The 19028-nt window shown below is 42.9% G+C and overlaps 1 protein-coding gene across 2 annotated transcripts; it reads right to left on the minus strand.

Moving 5' to 3' along the window:
- Positions 1 to 1743: 1743 nt before the first annotated feature.
- NRSN1 (neurensin 1) lies at positions 1744 to 18814 on the minus strand. Of its 2 annotated transcripts, XM_062187364.1 has the most exons (4): positions 18753 to 18814; positions 16916 to 16985; positions 11471 to 11668; positions 1744 to 3508 (listed from the first exon to the last, which is right to left on the minus strand). In XM_062187364.1, the coding sequence occupies exons 3-4, from the start codon at positions 11657 to 11659 to the stop codon at positions 3110 to 3112; spliced, it is 588 nt and encodes a 195-aa protein (XP_062043348.1). In that variant the 5' UTR covers positions 11660 to 11668; positions 16916 to 16985; positions 18753 to 18814; the 3' UTR covers positions 1744 to 3109. The 2 variants fall into 2 exon arrangements, with proteins under 2 accessions (XP_062043348.1, XP_062043347.1); XM_062187363.1 differs by lacking the exon at positions 18753 to 18814 and having other exon boundaries at positions 16916 to 17044.
- Between the last annotated feature and the right edge of the window lie 214 nt (positions 18815 to 19028).

Below are 19028 nucleotides of genomic sequence, written 5' to 3' on the forward strand. Positions count from 1 at the left end.
TTTAGAAAGAGAGTAAGTGTGGTAGAATGTGTTTGTACAAAGTGCTGGATATAGTACTTAAGATACATTAACTATGATACGGGGAGAGGAGGGAAGAGGAGAGGAGGGGAGAGAGAGAGAGTGAGAGAGAGAACGAGAGAGAGAGAGAGCTATCTAGGAGAAGCTGCAGAAACCAGAGGAGCATATTGCCTGGAAGGGGGGCCATTGGAGCCAGATGGCTTGGACTGGAGTCTTGCCTCACACTTATTGGTTAGCCTTGGATGAGTTATCCTCTCTTTGTCTTTTTTCCTAGGTAACAGTCTTGACTTGAAGGGTTTCTGTGAGGCTTAAGTGAAATGTGTAACATGCTTCACAGGTACCTCTCATTCTATATATATTAGTTTTCTTCTTATTGCTGTTATCAGTTGACTCAGCCTCTAACAATGTGATCAGTAGTCTGAGAATGAGCAGATAGATGACGATTGCTGGGAAAATGGTGGTGAGTGGAGACCCCGACATGTACACACGTTGACACACTTAGAGAGAAGTATGAATATTCCTAGCATGCGCAGGGCTCTCAGAACCCATGCTAGGATGACAGCAGAAGGAGCTGATCTGGACCCAGTGAACTGCTCACGTATGAGCACATGCAGCGGTGTGCTGCTGAGGAAGATAATCAGGGAGGGAGCAGGATTCACAATGTTTCAATGGAAAACAATGCAGAGTCTGGTGGTGGTGGTGGGCAGTTTGGTGGCTAAATGTAAGGGGTTTAGAGCTGTAGATAATACGGATTCTGAATGTGTGGAGAAGTTCAGAAAGTCAGGTTCTGGAGAGACATGAGGAACAGTTTTGTATCCATGTGGAACATTCCTGAGTTACAGCAGCTTGTCCCACCAGGCAGCAGGTGTCCTATGGATATTAGGACCTGATCATACAGAGGTGGCCCATCTGTGGGTCAGTGTCGACATGGGGCTGGGGGAACCTCTGTCTGGTGGGGACCCATACTTCCTGAGGTTTCTATGATTCCCAGGGCATGAGCCCTGCCTAGATTGCCCCAGCTATTATCTCAGCATCTCCTATCATCCGCCACCAACTTTGCTTTCAAGTTTCAGGTTGAAGGGAAGGCAGGTTCAGTGAGAGCAAAAGGGCTGGGGCCAGGGCTGAGAGGCCATGCTAGTTTGCCCTGGTCGCTCAGGTCTGCCCAATTCAGGCCAGGGACTATTTTTAAAAACTCTTTAGCTTGCTTCTTCCCATACTCTGCATTCATTCCAAAGATCAACCTGTATGTCTTAGTGCCATAATTCCCATACCCATGGGACAGAAGGGTCTTTACAGGTGTCCATAGCACAAAGCCTGGGCTGAATTGCTGAATTGGAGAGAGTAAGTAGCCAGAGCAGCTCTTCAGATCCAGCCCCGACTTGATCCATCTTGGCTTCTCTTAGGCCTTCAAGGCACACAGCTGCTTTTTCATGGCTGCTATCACGTCTGTCCCTAAAAGTGCCCATGCCCCACCAACCACTCTTTCGTATCTGGAGGGGTTGCTCACCCTTCCAGATTCACTGGTTCACAAGACAGAAACCACCACAGAAAGCTTTAAATGATATTGCCTTGCACAGTCACCTGAGATCAAAGAATGCATTTCAACAGGAAGACAGAGACTATGAGGGAACTGGAACAATTTCTCCAAAACTTGGCCAATGACCCTGGCTGTGGAAACTGATTTGCCCTCAGTTTTTGATTGGACAAAATAAACACTGCACATGAAAAGCACTAATTGCCTCATTTATTCTTCTGTTTAGCCAGGAAAACATTAGAGTTTATTCAGCCTCAGAATGGAAAATCACATGTTGGCAAGAAAATAGCCATGTTGAAGGAATGATGATACAATTCAGGTTCGGCTCATTCAGATATTTTATTTATCCAGTGAAGGAAGAGGAAGAAGAAATACCAGACAGAATTCTAGGGTGGCACAAATTCTGAGATAACACTAAGGTCACAGCTTCCATTTTTCTGGATCTAATTTAAATCCACAGATTGCATAAAAGTGCGAGGGATGAGAGGAACATCTTTCTGGAGAGTAAGACACTGGATTTGAGAAAGAAAGCATTTTTAAAGGTTAAAATGTACCCAGGGGTTTCTTTCTTGATGGCTTACTTTTGTCTTTATAAAAATATGACAGCGTTGTATACACTGTTGTGGTTAGATTTTTCAAGGGTAGGCAGTGTGAAGTCTGCCAACTCACTGAATTTCCAGGGGTCTGATTCTGGAAGAATCTCACCATGGTGAGAGCCACAAAGACATCCTTAGGGGACACACAGTAACATATAGCAAAAAAGAAAGGTATTTGAGCAAGGGAGACCCTCAGACTCTCATGATCCAAATTGTGTGGTTACATGATATCCCCAGCAATACACAGTAGTTGTAAATCAAATTTCCTGGCTTCTAATTCAGTGCTTTTTGACTCTGCATAAATATGTACTCCTAATATTATTATTATTTTTTCGGCCAACATTTTTAAGTTGGTAATGTTAGTATATTGAATGAAAGAAAAAAAAGATGCTGGAGAAAACGAAAAAGATTTATAGAGAACACTGATAAATTTGTATCTAACCTCAGGACCTTCACGTTAAGATATAGTTAACAGCCTAATGTCTGGGTCAAAAATCAGAGTTCCTTGCTTCTGTGAACACACACGACAATATCTTACACATAGTGAGACAGGAATGGAAGACAGCACCACGCAGGAAAGATTAGAAAAACCAATATTAGAAAATAAAATGACCACGGTAGTCATTGGTAGGCTGGTCTAGACCGTTCAGCACTTCCAAACATCACAGGAAATAACACAAAGCCACAAGATCTCAAAGAGGAATTCCAGAAGGCTCCTGGGGGTACACAGACCACCCGCGGTAAGCAGCCAGAAGCTTGCACACAGATCGCTGCGTGGCCTTAACCATCACAACCACAGCCATCGGAAGTGAGCGCTGTGAGCATGCGCACTATGCTGCCCCCAGCCCAACACAGCCCTGGGGCGGGTCAACGCCAAACCCTTGTCACCTCAAAAACCGACCTACTGCTTTTCACGCTGTGCATAACTCAGAGAAGGGAGCACTGGAGTGAGAGGGAAGCTTCAGGTTGCCGAGAGAGGCTGGACATTTTGAACCCTGGACAAAGTGACTGGAATCTTTGTCTCCCCTGGGCCCGGAGCTTTTGTAATGGGTTGGCTGTGGGCCTTGATGTCTGCGATTCGCTCTTTAAACTTTTGCTGAAGGAATTTCTCTTCTTTGGAGTAGCCTTTTGCAAACACCGACATCAGCAGGCACCCTGCCATCGACGTGCCCCCAATGCAGAAGAGAACGGCTCCTGCCAGCTTGCACATGTCAAGGGCACCGTTAAACTGGACTGCGTGCGAGTCGACCACCACAAAATCTGCTTCACCAAAGGCCTCGATTTTGGGGGGCACGAGAAATCCCACTGCCAGAACAGTCAGTCCGAGAACCACGAAGACTGTGCCTGAGATGAGTCCGACCTGTGGAAAGACAACAGAAGCACGAGGGAGTGAGCAGGTGGAGCCCTCAGGGGCAACTCTTGTTTCTTGAGAAAAATAGTCCCAGTTACCCCAATTTGCATGGAAAGCCTATTTAATTCACTCATTAAAAAAGAAGGGGAGAGGAAGACATTCCAGACTTTAATATCAACCAGAGGCTGGTGCTGTGGTGTAGCGGGTAAAGCTGCCACCTGCAGTACCGGCATCCCATAGGGGCACCTGTTCAAGTCCTGGCTGCTCTACTTCTGATCCAGCTCTCTGCTGTGGCCTGGGAAAGCAGTGGAAGATGGCCCAAGGCCTTGGGCCCTTCTGCCCATGTGGGAGACCTGGAAGAAGCTCCTGGCTGCTGATCGGCGCAGCGACGGCCAATGTGGCCAACTGGGGAGTGAACCAGCAGATGGAAGACCTCTCTTTCTGCCTCTCCTTCTCTCTCTCTGTGTAACTCTGACCTTCAAATAATAAATAAATATCTTAAAAAATTATCAGCCGGAACTTGCAGCCTGAGCTGTGGTCAGTTTCTATTTGCCCAATGCTTTGCAGTTGAGAAGCTCCCTTTTGCTTAGGTTATCTTGTTGGGTCTCAAAGAAGAGAAAAGCAGCGTGACAGCAGGAACTAGCCTAGCTCTGTCTCCTGACCTTGATGTTGTCAGAGCTGGCTGGCAGTTACAGTGAGGTCATGCTGTCCCCTTGTTGGGCACTGTCTCACAGAACATCAACATCAGACCATGATGGAGTGAGACAAAATAATTTTGTTTGAGCACAGACTAAAGCAAGGTCATTATGCAAGCCTCCAGATACCAAACACCACCTCTGGCTAATGGGAGTGGCTGCTACTTTTCTACCCATTATAGCTTCAGAGCAGCCCTGGTCTGCCTGTTGTGCAATTGTGCTTGACAATCCGGTGTAAACTCACACTTCTTTAGAGACACCCTAAAGGCACCTATCCAACACCCAGGTGCTATACTGTGCCCTTTTACACGCTTATTGGGCTCCTTGGTGTCACTCAACATGCAAGTATATTCCTAGTGGTTGCTGCTGGGGGACTTTGATAGGCTTTATAATTATCCACCCCTTTTCTAAATGAGCAGGAAAGGGACCATAACTGCTAGCAAACAGGTAAGGACATGTAGCCTCACAGAGGATAGATTGCTGGCCCAGAGCTGACCCCTGACGCATGCTCTTCTCCCGCCAGCTTGTGGCAGTTTGAACTGTACCTGTGCAGATGCTAAGATGTGGTTTGAATAGCAGATGGAGGTTAAACTGGATTAGCCCAAGTTCTAATAAATGCAACACATTGAAAATGGAAAGTGATAAATCCTTTGGTGGTTAGGGCTCACAGGTTTGTAATGAACACATTCAGGCTTGAATTCTAGCATTGCCATCTGGTACTTGAATCATAGAAGGAAGGTTACAGGTTATGTCAATACTCTTATTGATAATTTTCCCATTGGCAAATGATAGTACTTACCTCATAGAGCTGTGTGAAGAGCAAATGAAACCATGCATGAAAGCACTTAGCCTTGTATCTGCCTAAGTGACAAATACTATTGTTACTATTACTATTGGAAATATACTTCTGGTAAAATTGTTGCGCTACTCAGGCAACAGAATTATGGCAGTTGCCCAGCACTTGGAATAAGGAATAGCTGATGCAGTTATTTATTTTAAACATATTTTTTTCATTTCCTTCTGTCTCTAATTGCTTTTAGTTGGATTAACTAAATTGGAAAAATTACCAGATACATAGCACCATTTAATCGTGCATATTAAAGCTGTATTTATGTATTAAATTTTTAGGGTAGTAATATGCTAATCAGGAAGACTGGCTAATGGAAGGAAAAACATACTGCACATCTTCCACCCTAGCAAAAGACTTGGGAAAGCAGAAGAGTGTTATTGAGCATAGTGCAAGATGTGTTTTTTATTTAATTCTTCTAAGAATCTTGTGAGAGGTGGGTTTCTGTACTTCTATTTCACATATAAAAAACTGAGGTTTATAGGATAAAAGAAGCATAGATCAAGATCCCATAGTTAGCAGGTGGCATAACTGGTCCTAACCAGGTCTGTTTGTCATCCCCCAACATCTCCATTTTCCTTCTACCCATAATACATCACCAACTACCATGTTGTATATTTCTTTCTATTATTTTTCACTTGAGCTTCCTTTGTGTAATTTTATAAATAAAAAGAGTCAATAAGATGCCCCTTGAAAAAAAATGTGTTGTACAAGAGATATAAAAACTGCAGGAAAAATACAACATTTTGGATTGCTTTTCACATTTTTCTAAAAATGGTGGCAAGTAAATTCACCTTTAAAGACTAAGCATTATTTATAACTTTTAAAAGATGACTCAACATCCGAACATTCTGAATGCACAAGCTAAATTAACTTAAATATCCATGGTAACATGCTTCCTATGTCACTAAATTACCTCCTTCCTCAAGAGCTGGCATTGGCTCTCAAAACCAGGGCAGTAAAATGTATCCATCTCAGTGAAGAGCCGGTGAGGCCAACGCTCTCTGTCTTGTGTCTCTCTTGCCTCTTCACTGCTCTTATTCCAGCCTGCTGCTCAATAAATAATCCCAGCTGACAGACTGCTGAATACGAAGCCAGGTGATTGATTCTCAGAGCAGTCTGCTCCTCAACTGAGCAGTGCATTAGATGGAAATCCACTCTTGGAATAGCACGCAGAAGCTAAAAGGCAAACCACGCTTGCAGATGGCAGAACTCCTGCTAGCGTTAAGAACCAGGATGCATCTGGCCTCTTATTTGCATTAGAATATCACAGAGAGGCCTACTATCCATGTTGGGAGGGCTGGGCAATGATTCTGAAGGTGGCCTCAACTTAGGATCACCAAGATTTTTGAGAGATATACCTCCAGGGGGCCTCCAAACGTGTAAACATATTCAATCACTTCCATGAGCTTGGGACGGTGGGTGGGGAGAATCCCTAAGTGAACCAACATGAGCCTGCTTCTTAACTTCCCTCAGAGGACCGTGGAGGACAGCAGGGCAGTGGAGATGCACCAGCCTAGTTCTGGTGCCATGTTGGAGTACTGGAAGGGACAGAAATGGGGGAATGAGTCTATACAGAATCATATAAACTGTGGACGCAGTTTTAAGGTGAAGTGGTCCTGGGACTAGCAGAAGAGAGCTCTGTTAAATTAAGAGAGTTAAAAATCACAGCACAGATATTGTCGAAGGATCAGAGAGCAAAGGAGCCCTGTTTAGAGCCATGTAGAGGAGCAGGAATGCTGTGGGGGAGAGGAGGGTCCTCCCTTGACCCAGCGGAGCAGCCTGAGGCTGGTGGTGGGGGGAGGTCAACACTGATGGCCAGACGGAACCTCAACAGGCCATGGCGAATTAGATGGGCTCTGTTCCGTGACTTCTGGTGATTCTCTCGGCTGTAGGGAGGATGTGTGAAAACCCAGGCCCTACTCTTGGAAAGGAGGACTGATAAGAGCAGAGCTGGGATTCCACAAGTTCTGCTAGAGGGAGCTACAAGCAGAGAAGGCTGCTCTGTTGACCAACATCCCAGCTGTTGTGTTGCAGGGTGATTATCTGGAAATGCAGTTGATTCCATCAGCAGTCACCAGCCGCTGTTTTGGCAGAGAGGAGGCAGTGATAGCTGTTGGAAGCCAGTGAGAACCAGCCTGGCAGGGGAGAGCTGGCAGGGGGATTCACTCTACAAAGTCAGAGGTGAGAAGAGCTGTGGGGTTACTGGCGATGCAGGGGGAAGTGCTTAGCCAGGAGTGATTATGGCTTTTCTTTCTTCATCTGTCCTGAGGGCTGCTGAATTCTCCTTTACCCTGAATGGTAGCACCTGTGCTTGCCACTGGGTGACACTGAGGTTCACAAAGCAGGAACCAGTGGCAGCCTAAGGTCCTGGGGTCCTCTGACAGCTCTTCCATACTCCAAATTCCGTTCCATCCACTTGCAAACACATTCAGCCTCTTTCATCTTCAAGAGCCATTCCACAGCCCTATATCTGCCCTCGACAGTCATGCTTAGACCCCAATTTCCTTAAAACTCACTTCACTGGGGTCATGATTGACCTTCTCGCTGTCAAAACCAAATCTGATTTTCCCTTCTTTATCTCACCTAACTATGGATATTAAACACTTGGCCTTCTTGAAACCCTCCCCTATGGTTATTGCTGATACAACTCTCCTGTTACATCTCTACCTCAAAAGAACTCACTCTCAACCTACTTTTCTAGACCTTCATCACAAGTTATAGGTGTTCACAGGGTCCCATTCTTGACCCCCACTTCCTTTTATGCAAGATGGTTTTCCTAGTGCTGAGAGGTTCTGGAGAAATTTCCATCATGTAGCCTTTCAGTCTTCTGTGACCTGACTCTTGTTTGCATTCTCAGGTTCACCTGACTTTCTCCCCTTCTCCAACTTTAAAAGAGCTGCTCTAGCTGTCTGGGACTACTTGTGGTCTCCTCAACATGCTCGCTATCTCCCTACTCAGGGTTTACTGTGCTTTTCTTTCTAAAGGGGTGCTCTGTTCCTGTGTGTTCACGGGTGATCTACTCTGTGGAGCCACTTCTTCAAGTAGCAGCAGACACCCACTGCTCCCTGTCCCAAATCCTCAGTGTACTGTGACTGCCTGTAGTCTAGAATTCAGCAGGTTTCATTCCAGCAATCTGCATCTATGTAAACTTCCCTTTCAGAATGCAAATTCCTTCATGTCAAGGGTTGTGTCTTTGGAGGTAAATAATAGTATCCTATTCATATTTGAACCCCAGAGCCTACCACATAGCCACATCATGGTGGGCAGATGAGAGAAAGAGAGAGAGAAGGAGGGAGGGAGGGAAAAAAAAAGAAAGGGAGGAAGGAAGGAAAGAAAAAATGGCAGAAAGAGCAGAGCTGTGTGATTGATGTTGTGTAGATGCATGTAATAAAGACTGTAACTCAGATCCATTTGATTCCATCTCTTTTGCATTAAGCATTCCATGCTACCCACGGCTAAGGACCTGTCTCAACGGCAGAGTCCTTCCCAGGTACTTTAAATACTGCCTTAGTGGGTGACCAGCATTATGGAAGAGGGGAGATGGGAAGCCAGAGACTTGAACCACCTCCAGGTGCAATTTGAAATGAAGAAAATAACATGCAATGATTGTAGTACAAACATGTGTATAACCAGTGCCTTTCTCTGCTTTGGTACAGGCTCTTCATAAACCCACTGGAATGAATTCCCTCGTATTCTCTAGGAGGAAACTCAGGAACAATTGGCTTATTCTCTTGGTAAAGATGAGTTTTCCAACACAGTGAATTTTTAGTTTATTCAGGTTGACACTAGTTTTCAAGTGTTTTATGGTAGAACATAAATCTAAGGCTTGGAATTGTTGAAATATAATCTCCATGAGGCCATAGATTTCTGACTGTTTTTCTCTGAAGTAGGCCCAGTCTAGCAAGAAATGATAGATCTAAAACTATTATTAGATAGTTTTATCATTAGATCTTGTTAGTGAAAAATAAAATGGAGAAAATGTTGGAATTTGGCATCTGGGGTTGGTAATCTACTATGAGTTCTTTATTTAAAACCGATAAGTATGTATTATTTGATGGACTTACAGCTTCACAAATCACTAGCACTTTGGATCTACATGAACATTTAGAATATTCTGTGTGTAAGTGGTACTTTATGTTCTTAGCACAATAGATCGTATACATATATATGACAAATAGGGATGCAACCACCCACTTATCTGGTTAAATACACAATGTGCTAAGCTTGGGTGGGCATTTCACTGGCTTTGGCCAGAAAGGATTCATTGGAGATTTCTATATGACAAGGATGGTGACTTCACAAATTCTAATACAATGTGTGGCAACAGTATGATTTTCAATTAACACAGGTCTTAGGTAATCTATGTTGACCAGTATGTTATACAGTACTTTATTAGTTAGCTATATTTCCAGTTTTAGTTTCCATTTCATAACTCAATTCTCCATATGTCATCAAGTTAATAATAGCTATGCTTATTGAACGTATATCAGACATTGTTTTAAGCTCTCTCTGTTTATATCTCATGTATTAAAAGTATCAAGGGCCCATTAAGGTCAACTAACTTGCACAAAATTATAGGGCTACAGTATGGCAGAGCTGGGCTTTGAACTCAGCTTGAGGTCAGAGTCTTTGCTCATAATCATAATGCTACAATGCTTCTTGCTATAATATATTGCCAAAAATCACAAATTTATTTCAAAATCAATGTCAAAAGTTCTAGGGTCTTCTGGAAGATGCACAGAGTAAGAGAGCAGGAGGAGGCCTTAGGCATTCTCTTAGGCTGTATTGTCTCTTTATTCCTTTCTTAATTTCCACCTTTTTCTTGATATCTCTGTGTTGGAACATCCCAATGCCCTCTTCATACCCTCTTTCTAGGTGATCTCAGCTGGTCTGGTGCCTTTTAAACGTTCTGTGTATCAATAACTACAAATCCATAAGTTGAAGTTGTCCCCAGAGGTCTCTACTTGGAAGTCTAGTAGGCATCTTCAATAAATCATGGCCTATAGCAGACTCTGGGTGCCCACCAGTCCACTTGTCCTGCAGTGTTCTCATCCTAGCAAATTAGAGAACCACTTCTACATAGTGACGGTTGTGATGCAAGGCTTGGAGTCATGCCAAATCCTCTTACTCTCAAATTCCATATCTAACTCATCAGTTTGTCCTGACAGCTTGGCCTTCAAATTTCATGCTAGATCTGACTACTTTTCACCACTTCTACTGACACCACCCTAATCTATGACACCACTGTCTCTTGCCTGGGTATTTTCACAGCTTCTGAATGAATCTAGCTACTTCTACCATTATCCTTCTGTGGTCAGTTTTCTTACAGAAAGGTCCTGTTAAGATACCAGTTGGGTTGTTCCACTCCTTTGCTCAGCATCTCCTGGTAGCTTCCCAGGTAACTGTTCCCTCTCAAGGTAACAGCCAAAGTCATCAGTATTGCCTACAAAGCTCCACATAAATCATCCATGTACCATTATTTATCTGAGTTCATTGCCCCTTTTTGCATTCCACTCCAACAACACTCCGAACCATACTCCAACTCTTGCTCTTTTTCAGACGCAAGACTTGTCCCTATTTCAGAGCTTTGGGAACTGCTATTTTCCCAGCCTAGCACATAATATTATGGTCTGCTCCCTCAGTGCATCTGAGTATTTGCTCAAATGTCATCTCTGAAAAGCTTTCTTCCATCAACAAATCCAAATACCAGTCACCATCATTACCAAACTTCTTTCCCTGATTCATTGGCTCTTCACAGTACTTGTCACCCTGACATTCTATTTGTACTTTAACTGTTTATGAACTCTTTCCCATGAAAGACTCTAAGCTCCATGAGGGCAGGAACATTTTCTTCTCTTGCTTGCCACTTTAGTCTTTGACCCTCTTGGTGCAGAACAGGTGTTCACTAACTACCTGTTGAATGACTGGACACATTGTCCAATGAGGTTTCTGTATTGAGGAAGCTGAGCCTTGGAGGGCCTCATGAGAACATATCTGGTAGAGGCAGAGCTGGTATTCTGACCACTGCACCGACTATCAGCATTAGCTCTCTCTAAATACCTACTTATTTCTTTTTAATAGTTGTAGCAATTTGTCAAATGGTACTTACCAAGCCTGTTAGGGAGGCTGAAATGGAATAATGTTTGCCTATGCATAGCTTCAGTTAGTGAATATAGTGGCACATTAATAACAGGAGCAATGATAACAATTACTATGGCAATTGTGCCAATTTATGTTTAAAGTGCTCTTCAACAATTATGCTGTATTTACAGGCTTCTTTGGCCCAAGGCTTTGATTGTCCTTTCCTGAGGGAGGAAAAACGCATTTAGTGAAAGTGATGCTTTCAGTTCTCTGTAGCTGCAACATTTAGCATAGCCCCACTCAGATTCTTCCATTTCCTGAGTTAAGCATGTGTTTGTTCCTTACCTTCCAGAACACAGAACTCCACCTGTTAGGTGATCTCTGGATCTGGAAATCGTCCTCATACTCCCAGATGGAGGTAGTGCAGTCTTCATAAAACTGGTGCAGGTAGGATCGGACTCCATAGCGCTGGTACCCGCCCTCGGGGGCAGCCTGTGCTTGCTTGGACCCGCAGACGTTACCACAAGAACTCATTCTTCGCAGCTGCAATGACAAGGTCCACGTGGATCAGCCCCAGGCACTCTGGCCTCAAACTCAAAGATATACTGAAAGGTGATAACCAGTTGAATCATGCAAACTATTGGAACAACGCTCTTTTCTTAAGAGAAAAAGACACTTCTAAAGACATGTCTTCCTTATAAGCTATGCTTCTCTTCTGTTGAATGCAAAATCGCCCCCCTAAATACGCAATGACTCGAACTGGCTCTCCATAAATGAAATGAGACACAACTGCACAGGTCACTTAAATTATGCAAACATTTAAGCAAGAGGCACATGAGAAATGGCAATAGAGAAGCTGAGATTTTCACAGCCTTGACAAGAAATCTTTAATCTCTTAGAAACCAGTAGTCTTTACACCTACATGTTAAAGAATTAGCCAGACAATCTCATTTGCTACAGATGGAATTTGTCTTGTGCTGTCCTTTCCGATTTTTAACCACATTCCCTTGTGTATTACACATGGTGCTACTCTTAGTAAGTGGGAATGTTGTCTTCAGATCTCATGAATCTTCCACTAACGTTTTAAACAATTGTCAAGTTGTTCAGCAGCTTTATTAAAGAGCTGTCGAGCAACTTACGCTTCATGCTTTATTAATCACAAATGGCTCAACTAATAATTCACACCTCACTAACTCCAGGGCCATATATTTGTCATTATTTGTAGATACATCTGTCCATGTGGCTGGCTGGAGTACAATCCTCAGGGTAAACTCAGCCTTTTATTATTCTCTATGAAGTGTCTAGCATAAATAAAAATTTAGTGGGTTGTTAAATGAAACTATGGCCTGGGTGGCCTGCTTGGGGCTCTGTCATGTACAGATGGAAATGTCAGTTGGATTTGACCTAATGTAACTGATAACCTTGTAGAGAGGATCTCATATGGACTAGGTTATTAATTCATGGTAAAAAATAAAAAGGAATTGGTGAGGGACAGTAATCACAGTGAGTAAGAATTCTCAGTTTTCATCTGTTTTCTGATCTCCATATTAGCATCTAACTGTGTAGCTGGACATGAAAAATACCTGTTTGAGTTTGCCACTCATCCTCTGGATTGTTTTCTTCATGTGGACATGGTCCATACATGACCAAGTGAAAAACAATATATAAGGTTATCTTCCATCAAGCCAGGCTTTCTATTGTGCTGTTCACCGGGCCAGCAAAGGCAAATTAAGTGCTTACAATTGCTTATCAAAAACCCACTAGTAATGTGCATGCATGAGAGAAAAGCATTAATCTCGGGATGTGTCAAGTGCTCATGTGTGGCCATGAGGTTGGGTTAGGGTAGATTCGGAAGCAGGCCGGGGTGCCAAGCATTACCCCATCCCCTGGGCACAAACTCACAAAGACATCTTGCAAATGTGTATCCTTCTCCACAATCAGGTTTTGGTTAGAAAACATGGTCAAGTTCAGAAAAATATGGTTCTGATCTTAGAAAAATAATGGAAGCTGGTGGCACTGGTGGTGGACAGTCACCCCATCTCTTTAACTATTGGTCAACATCCTACCTCCTGACTGTGCTTTCTGTTTCAGGTACAGCTACCACCTAAAGACATCACCCTGGAGGAGAGGACAGGAGACGGAAAATCACGATGTTCATTTTCATTTGAAGCATTCAGAAGGATACTATTTCATAAAACCTCAAGTTCTAGAATATACTTTGCCTGATTAAAGCAGCAAAGCCTGAGAGCTCAGGAGAATGTTAACCTAGTTTCCATGTCGTAAGTGTAGGATGGTCCCTTCAAGACCTTCTACTTAATGCTTATCCAATGGAGATGATTAATAGGAGCCCATCACCAATGACACATAAGGAGATCTTAAGGCACTTTCTTTAAGACATTCTAACAAGAATTCTGAGAGAAATGGGATTAGTATTACTAATTCTGCTTCGTCATCGAGGAAACTGAGGCATAACAAAATCATCTACTAAAGGTTACACCGTGAGTCAGTGACACAGACGACAATTAATACAATATGCGGAACATGCATTGAATCACATACCTGCATAGTCAGAATCAACTCATCTGAATATATATATATATATATTTTAGGTTTATTACAAAGTCCTAACAACTTTAACAGGAAAAAAAGGATAAACATAGGTATGATAGGAATAAAAAGTTCCCTTATTGCAACAGTGAGACTTGTTTTCCTTGGACACTAAAGTCATTCTTTGTGTCATATAAGCTGTGACACAAAGGAAGAGCCAGGTGGCACAAGGTAATCATTCCTTGGGTGCCCTGTTTCTGGCACACCAGGCTAAACTTATTTGCTGGAAAGGTGGCACGCAGTAGTGCAAATTTACTTAAAAAGGGGTAAAATCATAAAAGAGATAGAAAGTGTCATAGAACAAATGCTTCTGAACCTGATAATGGAAGGCTCAATCTACTCTAAGGCAGAGATGATTTTCAGTGTTATGCTTTCCAGAAAAGGACTCTCAGCCTTACTTTCCCTTTCAACAGTGACTAGGAACATGGCCTATGTTGCACCAACCACCAAGGGTAGACAATGAACTCGGAATGAACTGCAGTGTATTGGTCATGAGATCTCAGGCCAGTTCCTTAGCCTTTCTGGGTTATGGTTCCATCATGTTTGAAATAAGATGGTTTGACCAGATTAACCTCTCATTCCTTCCAGGATTTTTTAGCTGTAGATCTACAGAAATGAGTCAATTACTTTTTTTTGGCCAAATGACTGGATTTAGTGATTTCTCATCTCTGCCCTCATTCACTATCAGCTGCAGACCCTTACTTCACTCTAGAGTGTATGAAGCTTCAGTTGAAAGGAGCTTAACTACTAGTTAGATTTGTTATTGGCTATTAAATAGACTGAATGTATCATGTGTGTTTAACCAGTTACTTTAGTACCACATGCATTGCCTAAAATACTAGTCCCTGGGGATCTGAGAGGTTCCTCACATCTTCCTAAAGATATGAGAAGCTGGGATTCATTTCTACAGGAGAATGATGGCATGGAAGAGCATGAATTATAAATTAATCATATTAGCATGAGAGTTCGGGACCTAGAAAATCTCAGCAGAGCGTTACATATGTTGTAGGGAAGTCAGTGACTTTTTATGTCCGTATGGATAGAGTCTGTTACAGGTATTTGGGATCTATCTGGCTGATTGATACTTCTACTATTATAAAAAGGACACATGAGGTTACTTCATAGAGTCACTTTAAAAGCTGGGCAATTATTAAACTATATACAATAAACTAGGACTGAGATAGACATGGAAGGTGTGTGCATAGGCTTTTTAGTTTGGCTCCGAGTTTACTTAAGATGCCAGGTTTCATGAGAATCCTAGTGCTTGTATTTCAATAGCTGTAGCATCAGGAAAAATGGTAACATTAAATCTGACTGTCATTAAGTGACAGAGCCTAGAGAGCTCCTTTATTTGAAGCAAGCCTTATCCTCCCAGGAGGCATAGAGTTGTGAGTAAAAACATTTTCCAGTATTATATTTAAAGTTGTCCATGTCAGTATCCATGCTGTAAACACTCTAGTGGAGCCTGTTCTATCTTTCCTGCCAGCATGGCTGTCAAAGTTGAACACAAGCAACATGGGTGAGCAGTCATTTGGTCAACTCTGAAGAGGAAGTTGTAAGGACAGCCTATGTGCTGATACATGAGAACCCATCCATAGTTTTCTCTTTTTACAATCTGTTTACAGAAACCATCTCAATGGCATGCACAGTAACACAGTAATTGGATATTCAATTCTTAGCAACATAGCTCACCAATGATACCCTGCAGGGAAGTGGTAGGAGAACATTATACTGCAGCCCCTCCCCTACATTCTTCTAAGCAGCTTTCTGCAACCAGTACATGTAAATACCAGATTACTGCCAGTCTACCCCCTTGTCCAGGTTCATTTCTCTTCACAACACTTTACTGCCTGTTGTCCCATGCATGGCTTATTCGTTTGTACACCATAAGCTCTGTGAGGACAGGAAAATTTTCTGTCCTGCTTATCACTTTAATTTCCAGCACTTTGGATTGTCCTGGTATGGAGTTCTACAAGGGTTGGTGGGTATAATAGGCTGAGTGGTTCTTCATTTTCCATTCCAACATTCTTTCAATGTTTTTAAAGCACTGAGTATGTCCCAGGTACATAATGGTTACAAAGCTGAGTGAGGCACAATCAGCCCTCATTGGACTCTTGGATTAGAAACAGACACATGCAGGAAGCAACAAAGGAGGCATTTACAATGAAAGGAAATGCAAATACTGAGAATACCTTGAACATCCCTTTATTAGGCAAATAAACCCAGATATGCACTACCGTGACCACTATGTATGCCAATAAACTATAGCAGCAATTTGTTGGAAATTTGAATTTTAGCCTAATAGATGCAGCTAGTTTTTATTCTACTTAAAACTGTTCATTGCCATGAAACCAGAAATAAGTCTTTATGCCTCACAAAACTCTAAGAACACCAAAGACATATTATTTGTCTTCATGATCTCCTTGAGAGAAGAGAGTCAGCAAATTGAGGCCCAAAAAGGATGAGTGTTTTCCCATGGCTACATGTATGAGTCAGCTGCGAGGCCAGGCACAGACCTTGTTCTATTTATTCTCTTCGAAATATCATTCAATTTTTATACTACTTCTTTCTCTCACAAAATAATTCTGAGATAATGAGAGCGAAGTTCCCATTAGAGCCACTCTTTCACAGGAGTAGTGCTACAAGAGACAAGGTATAGGCACACAGACGATGCAGGCCACTTAGTCCAAACCACACCAAAAGGTCAATGCACTTAGAAGGCTCAGACTCACAGTGGAAGCAGAAGGCATAAAAGCCTGCCAACAGCTTTTTCACTGTTAAATCAGTCATCCCCGGGACTATAGAACCATGACCTTAGACCTGGGAATGGATTTCTACCGATGGATGATTTCAGAGATATTTTCTTTTTCTGGTTAGAGATGGCTCCATATTATGAGATTTTCTTATTTCCTCTAAATAAGTGGATAATAATATATAATATATAATAATAATAATAATAATAATGAAGCCACCTTCAGACTTTTTAAAAGAAGAGTATTGCTGTAAATTTATGTTACTCATTATCAATTACTTTATTCCTTCAATGTATGTGTGTTTAGGAAGGTATATAAAGTCCAAAGCCAATATGAGAAGAGAAAAAAGACCATGTTCTCATTTAATCTCTTCTTTGCATGGAGACCACAGGTGTTTAGGACTCTACCTGTGGTGAGATTTGAGTCTTACCTTTGAAGTCTTCCTCTTCCTCTTCTTGTTTATTCTTTGACCTTTCTTTTCAACAGCACATTCTTCAATCCTAGTTAAGAAAAGAATCCTCTGCAGAATGTGATCCATACCAAAATCTAAATTTCATAAGCCATTCACATAACTTACAAAGAGTCATTTTAATGTCAACAAAAACATTGAGAACAAACTAGTTCAAGATAGTTTTTTTTAAAAAACAAAAATCTAACATATTTAATAACTTTTTAATGGGTTCCCATGATAGTTTATAGAGTAAATGAGATGACATAAATCAAAGGGCTTTGTGAATTATAAAACACCAAAAAAGGCTGTTATCATTTTAATACATATTCCATGTAGTTAATAATACTAACCAAACATCCACTTATATTTTACAAGTTCTAAACAGGAGATCACTTGCTTCCTTAGTCCTCCAGCATTGATCTTTTCTGGTACTTTTCTTTCACAATCTATTATAAATGAGTCTTCTAGTCATTATATTTTCTGATATGTTTACATGTGTTTTCTACTTAGCCAAGCTGATTGGATGATGCACTCATTAGGCTGAATTTTACTTCTGTATCCATTTTCTTCCTATCATGATCATTTTACTTTCCATCTGCCTAAGGAAAGCAGGTGCCTTTGCAAAATCTAATTAAAGAGTCATTGCCAGCTTAGAGCTATTTGTTTCCCACATTACTCTAGTCATGTGAAATAAAATAGCTGGGGCTATATTTTCTAACAGGTCATTAATAAGTCTTTCTGGTGAACAGATCCCCATTCATGGAAAGAATTCTGAACCTACAGATTTGAGATGGGGCACCCTGGTGAGGCCTGACCACCTGTCTCTAGCATTTCCAGGGTTAGTCTATGGAGACTAACACTCTTTGAGACACATTTCCTTGCCTGCCCCTAAAGTTTGTGAGTGGTATGTGAGTAGATGTGGGGGAAGAAGCTAAGCATACTAATATCCTGGATCCCAATAAGCAAAAGAAAACAAGGCACAGCATTTACTACATCCTCTTCTCCCTCCACCCACCCTCTCTGTCTCTCTCCCCGCCTTCCCTCTTCCCTCTTTTGCCTCCTTCCTCCTCTGTCTGCCTCTTTTTCTGTCTGTCTCTGTCTCTTCATTCCAGCTCCTGTCTTTTTAATCTGTCGCCTTCCGGGTTTTCTCTGAAGACACTGCACACATGCCCTTTACCAAACGCTGGCCTGGTCAGGAGCCAGGCGCTTTCCAATGTCCTGAAAACACTTCTGCTAAGAAGCCAGGGACAAATTAAGCAAACAGCTGTCCAGCTGGGTTTTCTTTGAGGTCATCAGCCTTGGTCTGACTCCCACCCCAAAGTCTCTTTCTCACAAGACAAGGATGTGGGTCCGGGGACCACAGCAAAACACTCAAACATCTTCAGACGTGGCAAAGCAATGGGTGGACAAGTAGGGCTTCAGCTCAGCCTGGAAAATAAACCAATAGATTTGCAACTCCAAACCCACGTATTTTACTCTTATCTACCACACAACTTCTCTTATCTCCCAGGATGGAAACTCTGAACTTCTTAGCCGTACATCCACAAAATTCTTACATAACACAGACCACAAACCACAGAGCATGGAGTTGGCTATCCCCAATTCGTATGTTTTTATGTTTCCCCATATTTTTTGCACACGGATTTCGTAGGGATTTGTGCACTGAGAATAAATGTGAATGAGAGGAGAGCGAGATAAAAACACATGAATAATTGCGCGTGAGGAGCAGGAACAGGAAAGAGGCAGGGAAGAGCAGGCAGTGGAAACTGCGGGAGACCAGGAGCGCGGGGAGCCGCACCCACCGTGCGGGCTTTACCTGCCCTCCGAGGCCGGACCCGTGGAGCAAGTGCAGCAGCCTAGCCGCAGATCTCTCGCCGGGGTCCCATCGCCGCCGCCGCCGCCGCCGCCGCCGCCGCGCCGCGCCGCGCTCAGCCCGCGCGTGATGCACACGGGGACCGGTGCACCCGCGCCGCCAGCGGCTGGGGCGCGCTGCGCGGGCCCGCGGCCCGGGGGCGGGGCGCGGCGCCTCGGCCCGGCCCTTTCCTGCTCGGTTCCGGAGACATCCTACTGCCTGGGGCTTCCTGGCGCAGGG

This window comes from Lepus europaeus, chromosome 3, assembly GCF_033115175.1.
Source record: "Lepus europaeus isolate LE1 chromosome 3, mLepTim1.pri, whole genome shotgun sequence".
In the NCBI taxonomy this organism is placed as follows: Eukaryota; Metazoa; Chordata; class Mammalia; order Lagomorpha; family Leporidae; genus Lepus; species Lepus europaeus.